This window comes from Colossoma macropomum, unplaced genomic scaffold (assembly GCF_904425465.1).
Source record: "Colossoma macropomum unplaced genomic scaffold, Colossoma_macropomum, whole genome shotgun sequence".
In the NCBI taxonomy this organism is placed as follows: Eukaryota; Metazoa; Chordata; class Actinopteri; order Characiformes; family Serrasalmidae; genus Colossoma; species Colossoma macropomum.
Genome location: NW_023494807.1, coordinates 6,891,304 through 6,907,742, shown reverse-complemented (window position 1 = coordinate 6,907,742; position 16,439 = coordinate 6,891,304). Strand labels below are relative to the sequence as shown.

The 16,439-nt window shown below is 41.2% G+C and overlaps 1 protein-coding gene across 4 annotated transcripts; it reads left to right on the top strand.

Annotated features, from left to right (window-relative positions):
• Positions 1-799: 799 nt before the first annotated feature.
• Positions 800-15,790, top strand: LOC118797342 (tropomyosin alpha-4 chain-like). 4 transcript variants are annotated; one of them, XM_036556673.1, is made up of 8 exons: positions 800-1,592; positions 4,374-4,507; positions 5,528-5,645; positions 5,720-5,790; positions 7,412-7,487; positions 9,371-9,433; positions 10,015-10,084; positions 10,190-10,290. In XM_036556673.1, exons 1-8 carry the CDS (start codon positions 1,461-1,463, stop codon positions 10,273-10,275), a joined length of 750 nt encoding a protein of 249 aa, XP_036412566.1. In that variant the 5' UTR covers positions 800-1,460; the 3' UTR covers positions 10,276-10,290. The 4 variants fall into 4 exon arrangements, with proteins under 4 accessions (XP_036412566.1, XP_036412567.1, XP_036412564.1 ...); XM_036556674.1 differs by lacking the exon at positions 7,412-7,487 and adding an exon at positions 6,509-6,584; XM_036556671.1 differs by lacking the exon at positions 10,190-10,290 and adding an exon at positions 14,450-15,790 and having other exon boundaries at positions 801-1,592.
• Positions 15,791-16,439: the final 649 nt, after the last annotated feature.

The following is a 16,439-nucleotide window of genomic DNA, read 5'->3' as shown; positions in this document are numbered from 1 at the left end:
CGAGTGTTTCTTGAGCTGAATCAGGTGCACTGAAGCAGGAAACCACGAAACCGAAAGTGGACCCCAGGACTAAAAATGGAAAGCTGGGCTAATTGCATGTAGCACACATTTCTTGGAGAGAACCGCCCTCTACTGGTCTCTACTGAGGCCCAATTATTTTGCCTTACCCTAGCCTGCATGTACCTCTCTGTCATGAACACATTTAAAAACATATGTTTTAGACAACATCCTTTAATACTGTAGTATGTAATTTTGGATGCAGCCATAGTTTGTTAAAGCTAATTCAGCCAGGGACGTTTCTAAGTTAGAACACGTGGAATTAGCACTTGATCGTGGTTAGTTATTGCTTACTGTTACCAGCCAGATTAATTCTGAGGAAAAAAGAGAGATTGGAGATCATGTAAAATGAATTGTAATTGTTTTGGTACCTAATTAAAATAAAATTAAACAAAATTAAATAAAATTAAATAAATAAAATTAATTAAATAAATAAACGGAAGGATATGGGCTTAAAGTGACCGTTACTGTTGCCTAGCTACTTAAAAAAAACAGTTGGCGGAGTGATATCTAACCAGTGAAAATAAAAACAGTAAAAAATACAGAAAAAAGGTGCTATATGTGCTTGGTCCGTGAACTTGAACTAAACTAAATGTTGCATATATGTTTATATTACCTTTATTATATACAGGTATAATTCTTCTCGTTTTGTTAACGTATTCTAAAGGACTTTTAATTACATAATACTGTGGGTGAATGGCGCCACTTCCCGTGTTCAGGGCGGGGTAGAGCGGAAAGGGCTTAATATGAGAGAGAGATAGAGAGGGAGGAGGTTGAGGGAGACAGATCGGAGCATCGAGTCCGAGTTTGTTAGCCTCCGTGTGTTTGGTCGCCGGTTTGCTTCTTCGGACCTGTGGGACAATTAAATACAGGCCTTCGGGGTTTTTTAAAGAAGGAGAATAGACTCATATTTACTGGAGAAAAATCTGTTTATCGCCTCCTTCGAGCCAGCTAGCGCCGTCGGCTAACAGCAGCGAGGCAGTGACAAAGCTACTGACGTTCCCTCACCGTCGAGCCGGGAAAGTTTGTTCGGGTTTGTCGCTCGGAAAAAAACCGACTGACGTTTTTTTATGAATTAAACTCGAGGGTTTTGTGGCAAGGCAGTTATCTAGGTAACGGGAGCGCTTTCCAGTTACCAAGCTGTGTGCCTCGTCTTCGCCCCCGTTTTTTCGCCGGGCACAGATTTTTGGTCGGTCAGTCAGTCGGCGCTCTGATTTGGAGTTAGCGAGCTTAGCTTAGCCGGCTAGTTCGGACTCGTTTGGACGGGCGTCGCTTGAAAAGCAGCGCCTCTAATTAGAAAAGCTGATTTAGACCCAGCTAAATTACACCCCCTGTAAATCTTGGCTAGGTAGCCAGGTATTTTGACAAGGGCTGCAGACTGCTGAAAAGTTGAAAAGAGAAAAATGGCCGGAGTTAACAGTGTGGAGGCGGTGAAGCGCAAGATTAAAGTTTTGCAGCAACAGGCAGACGAAGCCGAGGAGAGAGCCGAAGTCTTGCAGAGACAGGTCGAAGAGGAGAAACGAGCCAGGGAGCAGGTAAACGACACGAAATAAAAACATTATGGGACTACTAACGGCGCCGAAACGACAGCCAGTATCCTGTGTTTTTTATTGATTCTAATACCTGTTTATCCTCAAGTTGAAGTTAGCTTCATTTTCGAATTTCCACGTTCCACCTTAAATGCTGCAGCGGTTACACTCCGACGATTCAGGCTGCCTCAAGCGCCAGAATGTAACCGCTGCAGCATTTAAGGTGGAACGGGAAATTTCGAAAAAGAAGCTGGCGAATTGAAGGGACAACTTTAGCCTCGTCCTCTCTCTTATCTATATTGTCAAGCATATTTTGAGTTTTCAGATTCGGGTCTGGCCTGTTTCTAGCTTTTCCCTTTTCTTCAGCACATTACGTAACTACTGGTAATCATTAACGTAACTGTACTGTAAGTGAAAGTGCCGAGTTCTTCGGCAGCGGCTTTAGTTGGAATGCTTGTTTTATAGGTAGCTACAGTCCGCAAAACCCGTCTCCTGTAGTATCGGATCCTTTTGAGGCATTAGCCAGCTCTGCCTTTGCTTCTAGGCCTGCTTCAACTCCCAAACCTGCCTATTCTGTTTGTTCAGGCTCTTAGTTAAGCTGACTTAACTGTTGGCATTGGCTCCGTAATGTTAGGGCACGAGAGAAAGAGCTGTTGGTGTAGAGGTGGGTGACATGGCAAAAAATGATATTGCAATACTTTGAGAAATTTTCATGATAGGATATTACATGGCATTTATTTTTTAAGACATCTGATCAATTGGAATGGAAAAAAGAGCTAGTAGTGCTACATTTAGAACAACTTATATTAAGTATTTTGCATACTTTGTTGCATTAAATCTGGTTAAACAGGACTAATTTTGCTGTCATGCAGTCGGTCAATACAACATTCACACTGTTAGAAAAGCATGTTGTATTGTCACCTTTTTCACAGCATCCATATGTATTGTCATACTGCCCAGGCCTGTGTTGGACTTCTTGGTTTGATCTCTTCAAATGAATTTGATCTCGTCAAATTAGCTCTGAAATGCTTTCGTATGTGGATCTAGATTGGAAACTCATCCGATTCATTATCGTGCAACGTTAATGAGAGGTCTGATTTGAATCCATGCACATATTGCCGTCATCCGGTGTTGGCAGGGTGGGTGGCAGCTGTGTGTTACTTGAACTTGCTGCTAGTAATAGCTGCAAAAGCTTTAATGCATCTGATCCTTCAAAAAAAAAATTTTAGCCTTCTCATAAACAGATGATAATTGATCAGAGCAAACAGTGTTTGCAGTGTAGGCTTGTTCATTTGTTCATGATGCATGTGGATCGTTCATGTGACGTTATTGATTAGGATGTGCACGTGTGCCATTTCAGGGCAGAATGTATTTCACACTAGATATAGATATGGTCAGCTTGTGATCCTTCAAGACAGAGACATCAGATTTAAGCGAAAATCAATAGCAATAAATTTGTAATGTGAACATAAGAGTGCTGTTGTCTTTATACAGACTCTTTGAGACTTGCATAGTTGAAAATGTCGTTCTAGGTTGAAGATGATGTTCAGTCCCCGTGGAGTCATGCTCAGCTGCCACAGGAAGCATGCTTGCCAACTCATTGTCGGCCCTCTTTTGGGCAGGAGCCAGAAAGGAAGTGATGCTAAACCGTAGTGCGGTCTAGGTTCGAAAATCCACATCTATAAGAGTGCCAACTTGCTGGTAGTTTGCTTTTTGCTTTAAGTGAGCACCTTCGGATCTTTCAGTAGAAGTAGTTCTACATACATATGTAATTCATTTGTTCGGGTAGTTTCTCCATTCAGATATCTCCATGGTTACTGTGTATGAATCAAGTGAGGTTGAGTTTCGTTGGTGGGAGGTCCGTCCTCCTCACATGCTGTCATACGGTCCCATGCCATTACCATGGCAGCAGCGTTTTGCTTTTCTGCTTGTGAGGGTTCTCTCAGGCAGGCACAGTGGGCTACACTGCTTCTTTTGTTTTTCATATTTAGTACTTTTCGTATTGTGTTTAGTTCTGGGTTGCGTATTTTGACCTACTTGCGCGCATACCAGTGCCTCCCATCTGCTTGGGGTTTTTTTGGCGGCAGTTCCCCCAAATAATTCCCATCCATCTGGCTTCCATTTTGCCACTCTTGAAACTCTGTCCTTTTGTTCAAGGTTTGTGTTCATGCTCTTCTCTGAGTCAGTGAAGATGTAGGCAAATCTGAAAGTTTTATAATTGGTATCCCCCCTTTTTTCTGCAAAGCATTAATCTGACCTCTCCGTGCTTCACCCACAGATGCATTCTTGCAACGACAAAAATTCCATTTAGCCTAATGAGGAATTGTAGCCCAGCTTTAGTGTCTCATTCATTTCAGATTTTGAGTTCAGGTTAAAGTAACACCCCTTTTTTTTTTTTTTGGTGAGCTAACATTGGCATAATGGCAAATTTGTTTAGTTTCAGTTAGCTACGACAGCATTGTCCAGCTTGGTGGCATAGCATTTTAAACTGAACCTTAATGTTATGTTGCGACTCTAAACAGTGTTTTTATGCTGGGATACTGTGCTAAAATGTCTTAATTTTTTTATAGGCTGGCGTTGTGTTCCCAGTTAGTACCGATCAGATTATGAGAAGCTACTAACATGTCTGTTCAATCCAACTGCACATCAGTCAAGGGAGGGATTTACTAAGCTTTCCGCTTTGGCTGGGTGGCTGTGACATGGCTGAACGATGATGATTTGGTATGTTCTCATTCATGTTCTCTCCCTTTTTTTCTGGCTCTGTCTTGCTCCCTTGGCCTTATGTAGGCGGAGGCAGAGGTGGCCTCTCTGAACAGGCGTATCCAGCTGGTTGAGGAGGAGCTGGACCGAGCCCAGGAGAGACTGACCACAGCGCTGCAGAAACTGGAGGAGGCAGAGAAGGCTGCGGATGAGAGTGAGAGGTGTGTGGGCTTGGATTGGACAAACTAAAGAATGATTTCGACAGTGGCAGCAAAGGCTTGAATCCAAATAGCAGCAGAATCTTTGAGCAGTGAGCTGTTCGTAGGACTGCTCTTAAACATAAAGTATAACATACACAGCCAAGTACATGTATGTGTGTTATGTAATGTTGAATCCTTTGGGATTCTGCTGTTGGTCTGTTCTGATGATTCAAGCTTGGATGTATTCCAAGATAGAGCCCCCTTAGTTCTATTCCTCTCTGTATTAGAGGCCTCTAATGCTGAAGACTTCTGCGTTTGCTTCAGTGGGAGAAATTTGGCTCTGTTTGCTTTAAAAATGTGACCTACGTCACATGTTCTTGAACAGTGTCCTGTGAACTGTTTTTAAAACCCAGTTTTAGGGCAGATTTCACAAACTTTTATTTTATTTTTCTTATATATAAATGTAATGGTTCAGCATTGATGCAAGCAACTGTTTTAAAGGGCCTTAATTAAAAAAAAAATATTAAAAATATAAGAAAAATAACTAGATTTAACTCATCCAGCATTAGTAGAAGTTACTCTTCTAGCATTAAACGAAGGGTTTATTAAAAATCTGATTTACACAACTATTCCCGTACTCAGTGGCCAAAATGTTTTTTTTTGTTTTTTTTTGTCTGAAATGTTTTAGTTTAAAACTAAAATATAACAGACTAATATAATAGTCTGTCACCTGGAAGATTTTATGGGACTGATGTCTCTTACTTTTTAGTTACATTAGCTCCAATGCCTCACTGCACAACTGAAAAAAACTTGGGACGCTAAAGAAGTCTTGTGTGGTTGACTACATTTTTAGGTGGGAGGAAATCTTATTATTGTGCAAATCTTATTATTCAGTGAATCGTTCTTAAGTCATAATGTCTCAGACTCTGCGGGATAGTTTTGGAAAGGCTTGGTTTATTCATTGCCTTTGCAGCTTCACTGGGCCTGGCTGTTGGGAGTGGATCTACCTGTCTGAATGTCTGGCTTGTTTGTGTGTCTCAGGGGCATGAAAGTGATTGAGAACAGGGCCCTGAAAGATGAAGAGAAGATGGAGCTGCAAGAGGTCCAGCTGAAGGAGGCCAAGCACATTGCTGAGGAGGCTGACCGCAAGTATGAGGAGGTGAGGCCTGCCCCAGCTTCTTATTCCCTTGAGCCAAATATCACTTCTTTCTGTAACTGTATGTGTGTTTGCAGGTGGCTCGTAAGCTTGTCATCATAGAGGGAGATCTGGAACGTGCAGAAGAAAGAGCAGAGCTTGCAGAAGCGTGAGTCAGGCTCTTGATCGTCACACACACCCCAGTAGTTTTTAGTGGCCAACACCCTAGATCGTACACAGCTGTACTCCCCCTCCTTTTTCAAATAGCCAAGCTATTATAGCATTGTACATTTCACCCTCCGTTCACTCTTATCTTAAGGTGGCAGCACACATTTTTCAGGGTTCCTTTTTAGGCTTGGTGCACTGAAGTATGCCATTAGCCTTTAATTAACATCTGCATCACCACCATCATTTAACAGCTTTTTAAAGAATCCTCGCCAAAGCTATCGGGTCACATGGCACAGCCGTCCTGTCTTGCAGTGCTTTTAGACTAGGGGGATTTTTGCCCTAATTGCATGTTGTTTTCCAGCACACATCAAATGCAGCCCCACCTTTATGTCCTTCTCTTTAAAACTAGCTTCTGAGTTATAAGCTTAAAGTTATGTCAGTCATTAGATGGCACCTGAAATGTCTTTTTAAAAGAATTTAGCTAATACTCTTTGCGAGTGTATGTTTAACTCCTTACAAGGAGTCTTTGTAGACATCATAAAAGTGGGAATGCCATATCATGACTAAGTTACCTTTGCTTCCTCCTTTCCCCATCTGTGTGGCTGATATGTGTTCATGTTCTGAAACACCTTCACCCCTACCCACTCAACCCAACCTGCATGTGCTTTGGGTCATGTGACTGCCCCTGCCCCTTCCACCTCCCTCCCTCCACAAAACAGCAATAAGCGCCGTTTGGAGGAGCTGCTGAGGAATTACGACCAATCGCTGAAGAGTCTGCAGGCAGCTGAAGACAAGGTACTGGCCCAGTTCTGTTACCCAGTGGGTACCTCTTACAGGCCCCGGGGCTGTCCGACTCAAAGGTGGCATCAGTACTTAACTGAACAGCATTGAACTGTGGTTTAAATAGAACTGAATGTGTTTTGGTGCTGTTTTTTAAAGGTGAGGTCGGGAGGGCCTCTCAGGGAAGAGGTTTAGTTTTAGGCAGGTGTTTGAAAAGGCCTCCCACTCTCGATTTACCTGGTCGCTGTCTCTGCACTCATCCTCCCACTTATCCCCCCCTGCTCTGCCACATCCGTCCTTCCTTTTGTCTGCCTCTCGGCTAAGTGAATGATCTGTGTGCTGCGTGCATGAGATTACTTGCACCTCAGAATCTTCAGACATACTCCGTGTGCTCACTGCATGAGTTTGATCTTCACCCCATCTCCATCGCTTTGGTTCCATTCATTTGAACATTTGATCATTTCCATTTTGAGTTGCCTACATCAGTGCCCAATGTTTTCACTGTTGCCCCTCTTAAAGTGATTTATTTTGTAATCCTAGGTCAAATATGGCTCCTTTCTGTAACTATTGTTAATTCCACCCAGATCATGCACTAGCAGTCCACAGTGGTTTCGTTCATGCCTTTCTCAATGTTGTTTGTAAATTTGTTTCTTTTTGTCCCCCTTTCCGTACCCCCTTCACCCATCTGTGCCATACTTATTCTCATAATTGTTACCCCACCCTCTTCACTGTCCTCTCTTCTCAATCCACCTTCACACTTTGACTCCTTGTATTGCCTCTTTCCCAACCCCCCCCCTTCTTTCCTGTGTCAAACACCTAAACATGAAATTTGAAAAATGCAGCAAATGTGCGGAATTGGAGGAGGAGCTGAAAAATGTCACCAATAACTTAAAGTCCTTGGAAGCCCAGTCGGAGAAGGTAGGAAGAAGGGTGGGAGGGAGGGGAGGGTATATTTATTCTGCATGCCTGTGGATTGTAGTGGGCAGTTTTTATTTATTGCAGTCTAAAAAATGTCTTGGTCGGAAGTGTTCAAATTGATTATTACTTTAAAATCTTATAAAGGAGTTATTCCCACAATGCTTTTGGGAAACTTTTCCCAAACTAGTTGTAGGGGCCAACCTTGCTTATCAGCAGTGTACAAACGACTGCAGGGTTTTATCAAAAGACCACCATTGCCTGGTCCCAGTAGCACACGGCCCCTCTGCTGTGCTCTGGCATAATTTGACATGTTTTAAGAATATACTTTTAATGTCATTACTGTGAAACCCACAGAAAATCCACCATTAGAAGGGAAAACAACCCAAATTACTTGTCCTGTGGGCAAATGTTTGATGTGCAGAATTGCAATTATTATTGTTAATAATATTAATTATTATTATTATTATTATTATTATTAATTATTGTAAAGTAATGCTCTTTCTTCTTTTGCCTAATTGTCATTTCAGAAACTTTATCAGTAAGTCTGTCTGTATCTGTCTATGCTAATTCTATCATTGTCTTGGTATGCAGTCATTGCCAAATGATGCCAGACAGTATTTCACCAAGTGTCTCTGTTGCTGAACACATTTAGGAAACAGATAAGTTGTCATAGAAACAGAAGTGTTTTTTCACAAGGAGGATAGGCTCAGTAGGAGGTAGTGTTACAAATGTGGTAAGCTTGTGCAAATGATGTGAGGGACACTCTCCAGAGGTGTTTGAATGGAATAGATGAGGCAAGGCTTCATATTTGGCATTGTGACAGTTTCTTAGGTTGTCTAACAGCTTTAAGCACCTCTTGCTGTAGAGGTTTGCCCTTCTAAGCATGCACTAGAACCTGTTTCTGATCCTGGTGCATACTTTTGTATACATTGTTGTGCTTCTGTATGGTTGGACTGGAACCAGCCATGCGTTTTAACTTTGCATAAGACCTACAACCTTCTCTAAATGATTGATTGTTATAAAAGCACAATTTCTTAATACTTTCAGTAGCTTCACATTTCAGAATTTAGTGTTTCAGTGCCTTGTAAGGTTCAGTGACCTATTTTGAGGCGTTTTGGGGGCAGTATAGGTGGAAATAGCTGGAGAATAGCCTCTTAGGTGTCCTTGCCTCCTCATAATTTAACCCTTGAGTGTGCTCAGATGAGGGTTGTGTAGAAGTAAACACAGGCTTGTTTAGTCAGCTTGTTTTGAAGGGCAGGAGATCCATCTACTCCTAGCCTGTGCAGCTGTGTACACTTCTTTACATAACGCCAGTGACTTCAGAGCTGCTGCCAGCCAGTCCAAAGAAAGAACACTTTTCAGCTCTGGCCACTGACATCACTGACCGTGATGTGAAGCAGCCATGCGCATGCTTGCTGTGAGGGCAGCTCTAGGTTTTGCATGGTGTAAGTGTGCTAGTTAACTGGGGCTTCGTGGCCGTTTCTGAAGCTCGCTAGAGCGAGTCCTCCCTGGCTGATTCAGCTCAGGCGGTGGACATTTTTGTACTCAAGCAAGCCTCTTGGGGCTCGAGGGAGCCCACATTTATTAATAGCTTGGTTTCATTTCTCCCTCACTTCCACACCCAAAGATGCAGAGGGAAGCAGAACAGGTACACTCAGTTGTACAGGTATCGTAGCACTGGTACAGAGAGATGTGGCACAGTAGATACATTTGTGCACAGTATCTGGGGGAAAAATGTCTTTAATGTTGGGTTTAAAATGTGGATCAGAGATTGAGGTTATGAACAAAGAGAGAGGCTAGAACAGCTTGCAATGTCTGTTGGAAAGTCTAGATTTGGAATGCCTGGTTCTCTGATTGGCTGCCTCTGCTTCTTCCTCTTTCAGTACTCCCAGAAGGAGGACAAGTATGAGGAGGAGATCAAGATCCTGACAGACAAGCTGAAGGAGGTGGGACGCAGTTCTTCACTGGAATATTAAATGTGTGCTAGTTTCAGCCAGCCTGCTGTGTTCTTTGAGTAGTTTCATGTTGTTGCACTCCACTGCTTTCAAGTTTGAATATACGTTGCCTAATGCTGTACAACAATGGCCAGTAGTTGAAAGAGAAATACTTAAGGCCGTTTTTTTTTTTCTTCATTACGCCACTCCTCTACAATATTTCATCTTAATGCGTGTCTTTGTACAGGCAGATAATCACAAGTAATTAAAAAAAATTACTATGTAAATCTTTGCAATTTACATGGAACACTCACCAAATATAAAGGGCCAAATTTCAGTCTCAAGCTGACATCTGAGCACAATTTGGGAGTGGGAAGCTGCTATCAAGCAGTGAGTGGCTATATTGGGAAATTAAATTTTGAAACAGTTTTTATTCTTTCAAATATTACTTTGATACTCATCTTGTAAATACTGTAACACTTTTTTTTCGCTCAGTAAGGTATTTGACTTCTGTGGCTGTTGTCTAAGTTAACAGGTGATGTATATACACTTGGTAAACTTGTGGTGTTGTGGCTGTTTTCTTCCTACTGCAGGCTGAAACCCGTGCTGAGTTTGCTGAGCGATCAGTGACCAAGCTTGAGAAGACCATTGATGATTTGGAAGGTAGGATACTCATTACTCAGCTGTGAACAGTTGGTCCTAACTTGGTTGGACCTGCCCTTCTCTGAGTCCACACACACTTGTTGACCGTTCTATGTACACCCACAGATGAGCTGTATGAGCACAACCTGCTGAACTTCAAGACCGTTAGTGGAGAAATGGACCATGGCCTTAATGACTTGACCTCAGTGTAAAGCCTCCTTGTGTGATGTGTGATTTGTGTGCAGTGGAGTGAACTGCATGTGTTTTTTGTTTTCCTCCCCCCCTTTTTCCTAAAGAGACTTTAGTATGTCTAGCAACGGAAAAGGTGGTCATACCAATAAGGAATGCAGAGCTAACCACTGTAGTAGTTGGAGGTTAATACGGCAGAGTCTAGTGGATGCATTTACAATTTCAGTTGATTCCGAAGAAACCAGAAAACCTTTTATTTATTTATTTTTTTTAAACGAAAGTTTGTATTGGAGGTGCTGGAAGAGAGAAAACAGCAGTACAAGAGGGGAAATGCATCCTGGAGTCTCTTAAATCCACAATAACCTTAGATCTTTGCTGAACTTTGCTGTAGAAGTTGCCATAGATGAGGTGGTATGGCCGTGTTTGTGCAGTGCTGTTGTAGCCTCGCCCCCATGACATGAACAGTACAGAGGAACGGATAACAGGTTACTAAGCTCATACCCGCTCTTTGAAATGTGCCACTGAATTGAGTTACTGGCGCTGATGGCAGCCTGATGTAAGTATGTAATTAATACTGTTTTAGATGCAGCATACATAACCCAAGCCAGGTGCTCTGGATTGTGAGCACAATGGCTTTATTTACAAAACAAGGGAAAATGGAAAGTGAGGCTTTTAAGCTATGTTCACATTGGAAGTGACAATCCAGTTTGTGTGGTCAGACTAGGCGTATTTGCTTTGATATCCACATTGGTTGTCATGGTAACGGTGCAGGCGTGCATGTGCTGACCAAAGTGAGGAAGGAAAAAGTATGATTTCATGTCCTCACATGTTGATGCTAAAAATAAGGGCAGTGCAAAAATGGAAAAAAACATGAAATTTGAGCAGACTGGACATATGTTGCATGTCCAGAGCTTTGATTTTAAACCACATGCTGCTGTGGTTTGAATCTGACTGGGGGGGAAAAAGACTAAATGTGTGTCTCTTCTGCTGTTCAAACTGCAGAAAATCTTTCCTCCTGTAATTGGCTTTGCTAAAAGATTGAATTTGAACTGTCTAAACAGTTTTTTATTAATAATAATAATTTTGTTTCGAAGAGAGAGGGAGAGAATGTGTGCAGTAACCTTGAATTCATCTAGCACTTCCCTTATCAGTCACCATGACAACGGTATAATACTAACAAACATGCCAAGGCCTGTGTGTCTTTGTTTCGATTGTCCACATTGTGATTCTTGCATGTAGAAATTGGAGTGAGAGTGTTGCAGGGTAGAAACGCCGAGGCTGCTCTTCAGCTGGAATGGATGAAAATAGATTGTAGTAGGTGCCCACCTACACATCTAGAATACTTACAGTTGGGTCGCGTTAGTCATGTGTTGCCATGGTTTACTCTTACTGTGCTGCTCTAGTCAGTATGATGGCTTTGCTAGTGTTTCAAATCACAGTGACAGAATTGGCAGTGTGGCATGAGGGGGAATTGGCAGTGCATCTTGTGGTGAAAATAGTGGTTGCAAGTATTGTGTAACTTATTGCTCAGTTTTCTGCTTTTGCAGAAAAATGTAACTTTATCTGGGGCAACAATCATTCTAACTATAAAATAATCTGAAATCATACTCATCTTTTTAGTAAACTCTGTAAGCATGACTATTTCAGCTAGGGTCTAATTTAGGAAAATAACTATTTATGAATAAAATTCGGATACCAAAAAAAAAAAAGTCATCCTAACTTGCCAGAATATCCTCAACTAGCTCTTGTAACCTTGCGGAGGTAACAGCTACACCACTGCTGTTACATTTACTCGGCTTCCCAGGGGAGAAGAGCTCACATGTTGGTTGCTTGATTATGGATATGATAAAGGATTAACTTCCCTGTTTCATGAATTTCTGAAAAAAATGTTGAATTTAGCATAGAGGTACGCTTCAAATAGTGTGTGTGTTTTTTTTTTTTTTTTTTTGTTTTTTTTTAAATTAGCAGTATTGTGATTGCCATGTAAATTGTGATTATTTTTGGCCAGAAACACCAGCAAAGCCATTTTTTTCTAGTTTGAGGATTAAATGCTGAATGTGGTGTGCAGCGCTGCCAGTTAGTTGTGGTTGTGTTGTCATGAACTCAACATATGGGTGTTTAGTTGCTTTTTATAGGTCTGATTCCTCTATGGGCAGCTCAACCACTTAAAACAATGTTGTTGAAGTAGGTTCTGTATGCTTGATTCACACACTGCACTCTGCAATTGTGATTTTGACATAAGATTGTTTGTACTGCACCCGGAAAGCCATATTGTACTATTTCTGCGGAATGAGTACTCGACCTCTCCTGTGGTGTCTTTCTTCTTCATCCTAAAACTGTTCTTTCACGATCATTGCTTCATCTGCTCTTACCTTGTCACATTCTGTTAAGCCATTTTTCTGTTAGCCTCTTTTTCTCTCTCCCCCTTTCTCTTATTCTTTGTTGTCTATATTTCTGAAACACGGTCTTCCTTTTTTTCTTTCAGTCTTTCTCTTTTTCTCCCTGTAATGCTTTGTCCTCTGTGCCTTCCCTCCCTCTTTCTCTCTGGCACAGAAATAGTTAGGATTCTGGGTCACTATCTTGTAATTGTCCCACTTGTCCGCTCACTTCTGCTGTGTTGCCATGCTCTGTCTTCATGTACCATGTCTCTATCATGAAGGGCGAAGATGAAGGAAAGCAAGCTTTGGCATCCTTGCTTGTGATGTCGTACAATTTCTTCTCCAGTTTATATGTTTCACATACTAGAACTAAGCTGCAAAAAACAGTGTAGCTCATGATGATGAAATTATGGTAGCTCATTCGTCTGTTGGGCAGATACTCCAGTGGAAGAAACGTTGAAGATGAAATGCTGCTGCTACTACTAAGCTGTTTGTCAAGTGATGTGGGGATTGGCTTAAGTAGCCTTCAAAGCACTTGATAAAACTGAAACTGAGAGTTATGATCCATCAGTTACTCTTCACTGTTGTTGCACCCTGCATATTATATTTGAGATATAAAAACGTAAAGGACCTGAGATATCAACTAATTTGGACAAGACAAAATAGTCTTCTGACTAAGTGTTTACCAGCTGTGGAGTTTGACCAAGATGTAGGTCAGGGAGGACTAGTTTCTTAGAACAGATGTTTGAGCTAAGGCACAGTTGGTCATGCTTTGATTCCTGTTGGAAGGAACTGATTTAGATCCAAACTGGCAATAATGTGCCCTTTATTCTTGCTCGTTAGCTCATTTAGGACATGGAATGGCATGCGCTTCCTGATTTCGACTAGAGTTTGAGCTTTTCTGCTTTGGAGACAGAACACAGTGAACGTTCTTAATTAAATGTCTAAGTTGAAGTCAGCATCTTAAAGCTCACACACAAACGTGGAACAGAAGTTTTAGCTCTGATCAAGTCTCTCACAGAACACATTGGCTGTAGGCAATTACATAATTAAATGGTGTAGAACAAGTTGGGTAAGCAGACATGCCTGTGCTGGGCTTTAGTTTCTTTAGTGCAATAGATGTGGAGGGGAAACCGTCTGTGGAACCTTGTTGATTTCGAAACTTCTGTGTTGATATTGTTAATGATAAATTACTTATCCAGAAATTGCTTGAATTTTTTTTTTATTTATTTATTTTTTTAATCATTTAAGATTTAAAGGCTGTTTCTGTACTAAAACAGGATGGGCCTTCAATACTGAGCCCATTCAACTGGAAAAGTGGGTGTTTGCCATGCCTTAGGCATTTGGCAGGGTATTTTATCTGAGCATGGAGACGAGTTAAAACTCTCACCACTTAGTAGAGTTGTAGTGATATACATGGTCAGATTTTTGTTTTCTATGTCTTGATTCTGCAGAGCTCCAGTTACATAATTCTGGGATGGTTTTGGCTCAGAAAAAAAACACATTTTTCAAATCGAAAAATTCCAAATTAGTATGTCTAAAACTGATCTGATAATGGCTGTAAATAATGCCAGAACCTAAATTGCCTCATGTAAAGTGTTATACAGCATGTTTCAGTTCATATCACAAACAAAATTGCAATGAGCATCAACTCTGACCAGGTTACTGTTTAAATTGTTAATGTTTTTTGCTTTTTGTGAACGATTACAAATGAGAGATGTTTACATTTCAGTATATTTTTCTAAATGTTATTTTTTTCAGTATTGTATTGAAATCATTACACGTTTACCACTTTGTGTTTTCTTTTGTTCTTTTGTAGAGAGGCTTGCCACTGCCAAGGAGGAGAATGTCAAGATCCATGCCACGCTGGATGCTACCCTGCAGGACCTCAACAACTTCTGAAGTCCACAGGCCCCCTTCTCGCCCTCAAATGTCTCGCCTGTACCTTTTTCTACCCATTCCCCCCACGCTCGTCTTTGCTGGGTGGCTCTGTTTTGGCTGAACAAGGGCAAGTTGCTTTTTGGTATAGGTAGCACTTGGCTTCACTCCTCACTTCCTGACCACAGCCCTCAGTATCTGAAGGCTCCCCCTCAACTTTTGTTTTGCATCTAGCTTTGTGTAGGCTCTTCCCCCTTTCTTCAAATAGGATGGCATATGCTGAAGCACCAATGTCTTAAGCTTGCTTCTCTGTTAAAATATTCCTTATTTGATTCATTCCAGCAATTATGTGCAATTAAGTAATTAGGTAACGTGATGTGTAACGGAATGGCTCTTGTTTCAGATTGCCAGGTTGCTGGGTTTGCTCTGATCTGCTAGTTTTCCTGTCCCACAGTGCAATGTTAATACAACAGATAAAGAACTGGAAAGGTCACAGTGCAAAACATTATTAACCCTCATCCCACATGCTTTGTATTATCACTCTCCTATCCCTTGTAACTGCTGAGCTCTTTGCCCAGCCCCACTTGTTTTAACACTTATTAAACAATGTATTTTACTGTGCCAATGCAGTGCCATGCGGGACCATTATATTGTTCTCTTAGCCATGCGTTTTGTTAAGAAAGGGTTAACATCAGTTTCTTAAGGAAGTGATTACTCCCCTGACTTGCCTACCGATTTCTTTTGAAATTGTTTTTCCAGAATGAGCCACAAAAGTTACTGGGCCAGCTCTTAACGGTTTTCACATAACCTTTCCATTTCTTTTCAGAAGAGGATTTATGGTTTTGGTGTAGAGCAACACTAGACATCAAATTATAATTTTTTCCTGAAGTGTCAAAATTGCATTTAAACCGTCAGGACCCTTTGTCCTCTTCAGGTGAAGCTCCCCTCCAAAGGTCACAAGAGGGTCATAGGGAGAGAGAAGGGGTCTTCACATTCCACTGCCAAAATGGAGGTTAAAGGGCCAATAAGGAGGGCAAGAGGGATGAGCAAACTTTAAAGGTGTTATCTGAGCATCTCATCAGTGTAGTTTCTATTATGCTCTGGAACAGAAAACTGAAACCATAGCGTTTAAATAAGGACATCGAAGCACCGAGAACCTTTTTAACTGGAACATAAATTGCGAAGTTAAAGATGTAAACATTTTGCTATCAACAGTGTTTCATTGTAATAATGACACGATCAAAATTCTTTTTTAAATAAAGTACCATAATACTTATTCACCCTCCTGACTTCTGTTTTGTTTTTTAAAAATCCTCAGCAGACCTACAGCTTGGCTGTAGTAGACACAAGACCTTGGATGTCTGTGCAGGCGCACAAGAAAGGCTGTCCAGCGTTGATGAAAGCGACATCTATTCTTGAAGATTCTTTTGTGTATGTATAGGAGATGGCTTTAGATGCCTCTTAGCATTTGAACAAAGATGTGGGATTAGAAGAAGAGCATGGGTTCTGTAATCCGGTAGGAGGAACTTGATTCCAGAGACTTATTTAATCATGTATAGCATGTATGTATCTGTGCCCCAACTTACTAAAATTACAGGAACTACCAGGAAGTGCAGAAATAGAATGTTACTCAGATTGTTTGTGGATCTGAGAGAAGACCATGATGATTGGACCATCTGAGTTAACATTCTTTAGGTAATCGTGCTGCTACAATGAAGCTTTGGTTCTGTTTTGGCTGGCTGCCTTTCTAAAGTCAGTGTTCATTGTTATTTAATTTTCTTGGACACTAAAAGGCTTTTGAACTGTAGCTTAGACTGCTTTTGCCTTCAGTCCTCTCACTTTAAGACATGGTTTGCAAAAATCCTTAATTAAATTGTGGTAGTCCGCTGGCTTTTCAAACAGGGACTGATGAAAAACAAATTAGAAAAAAA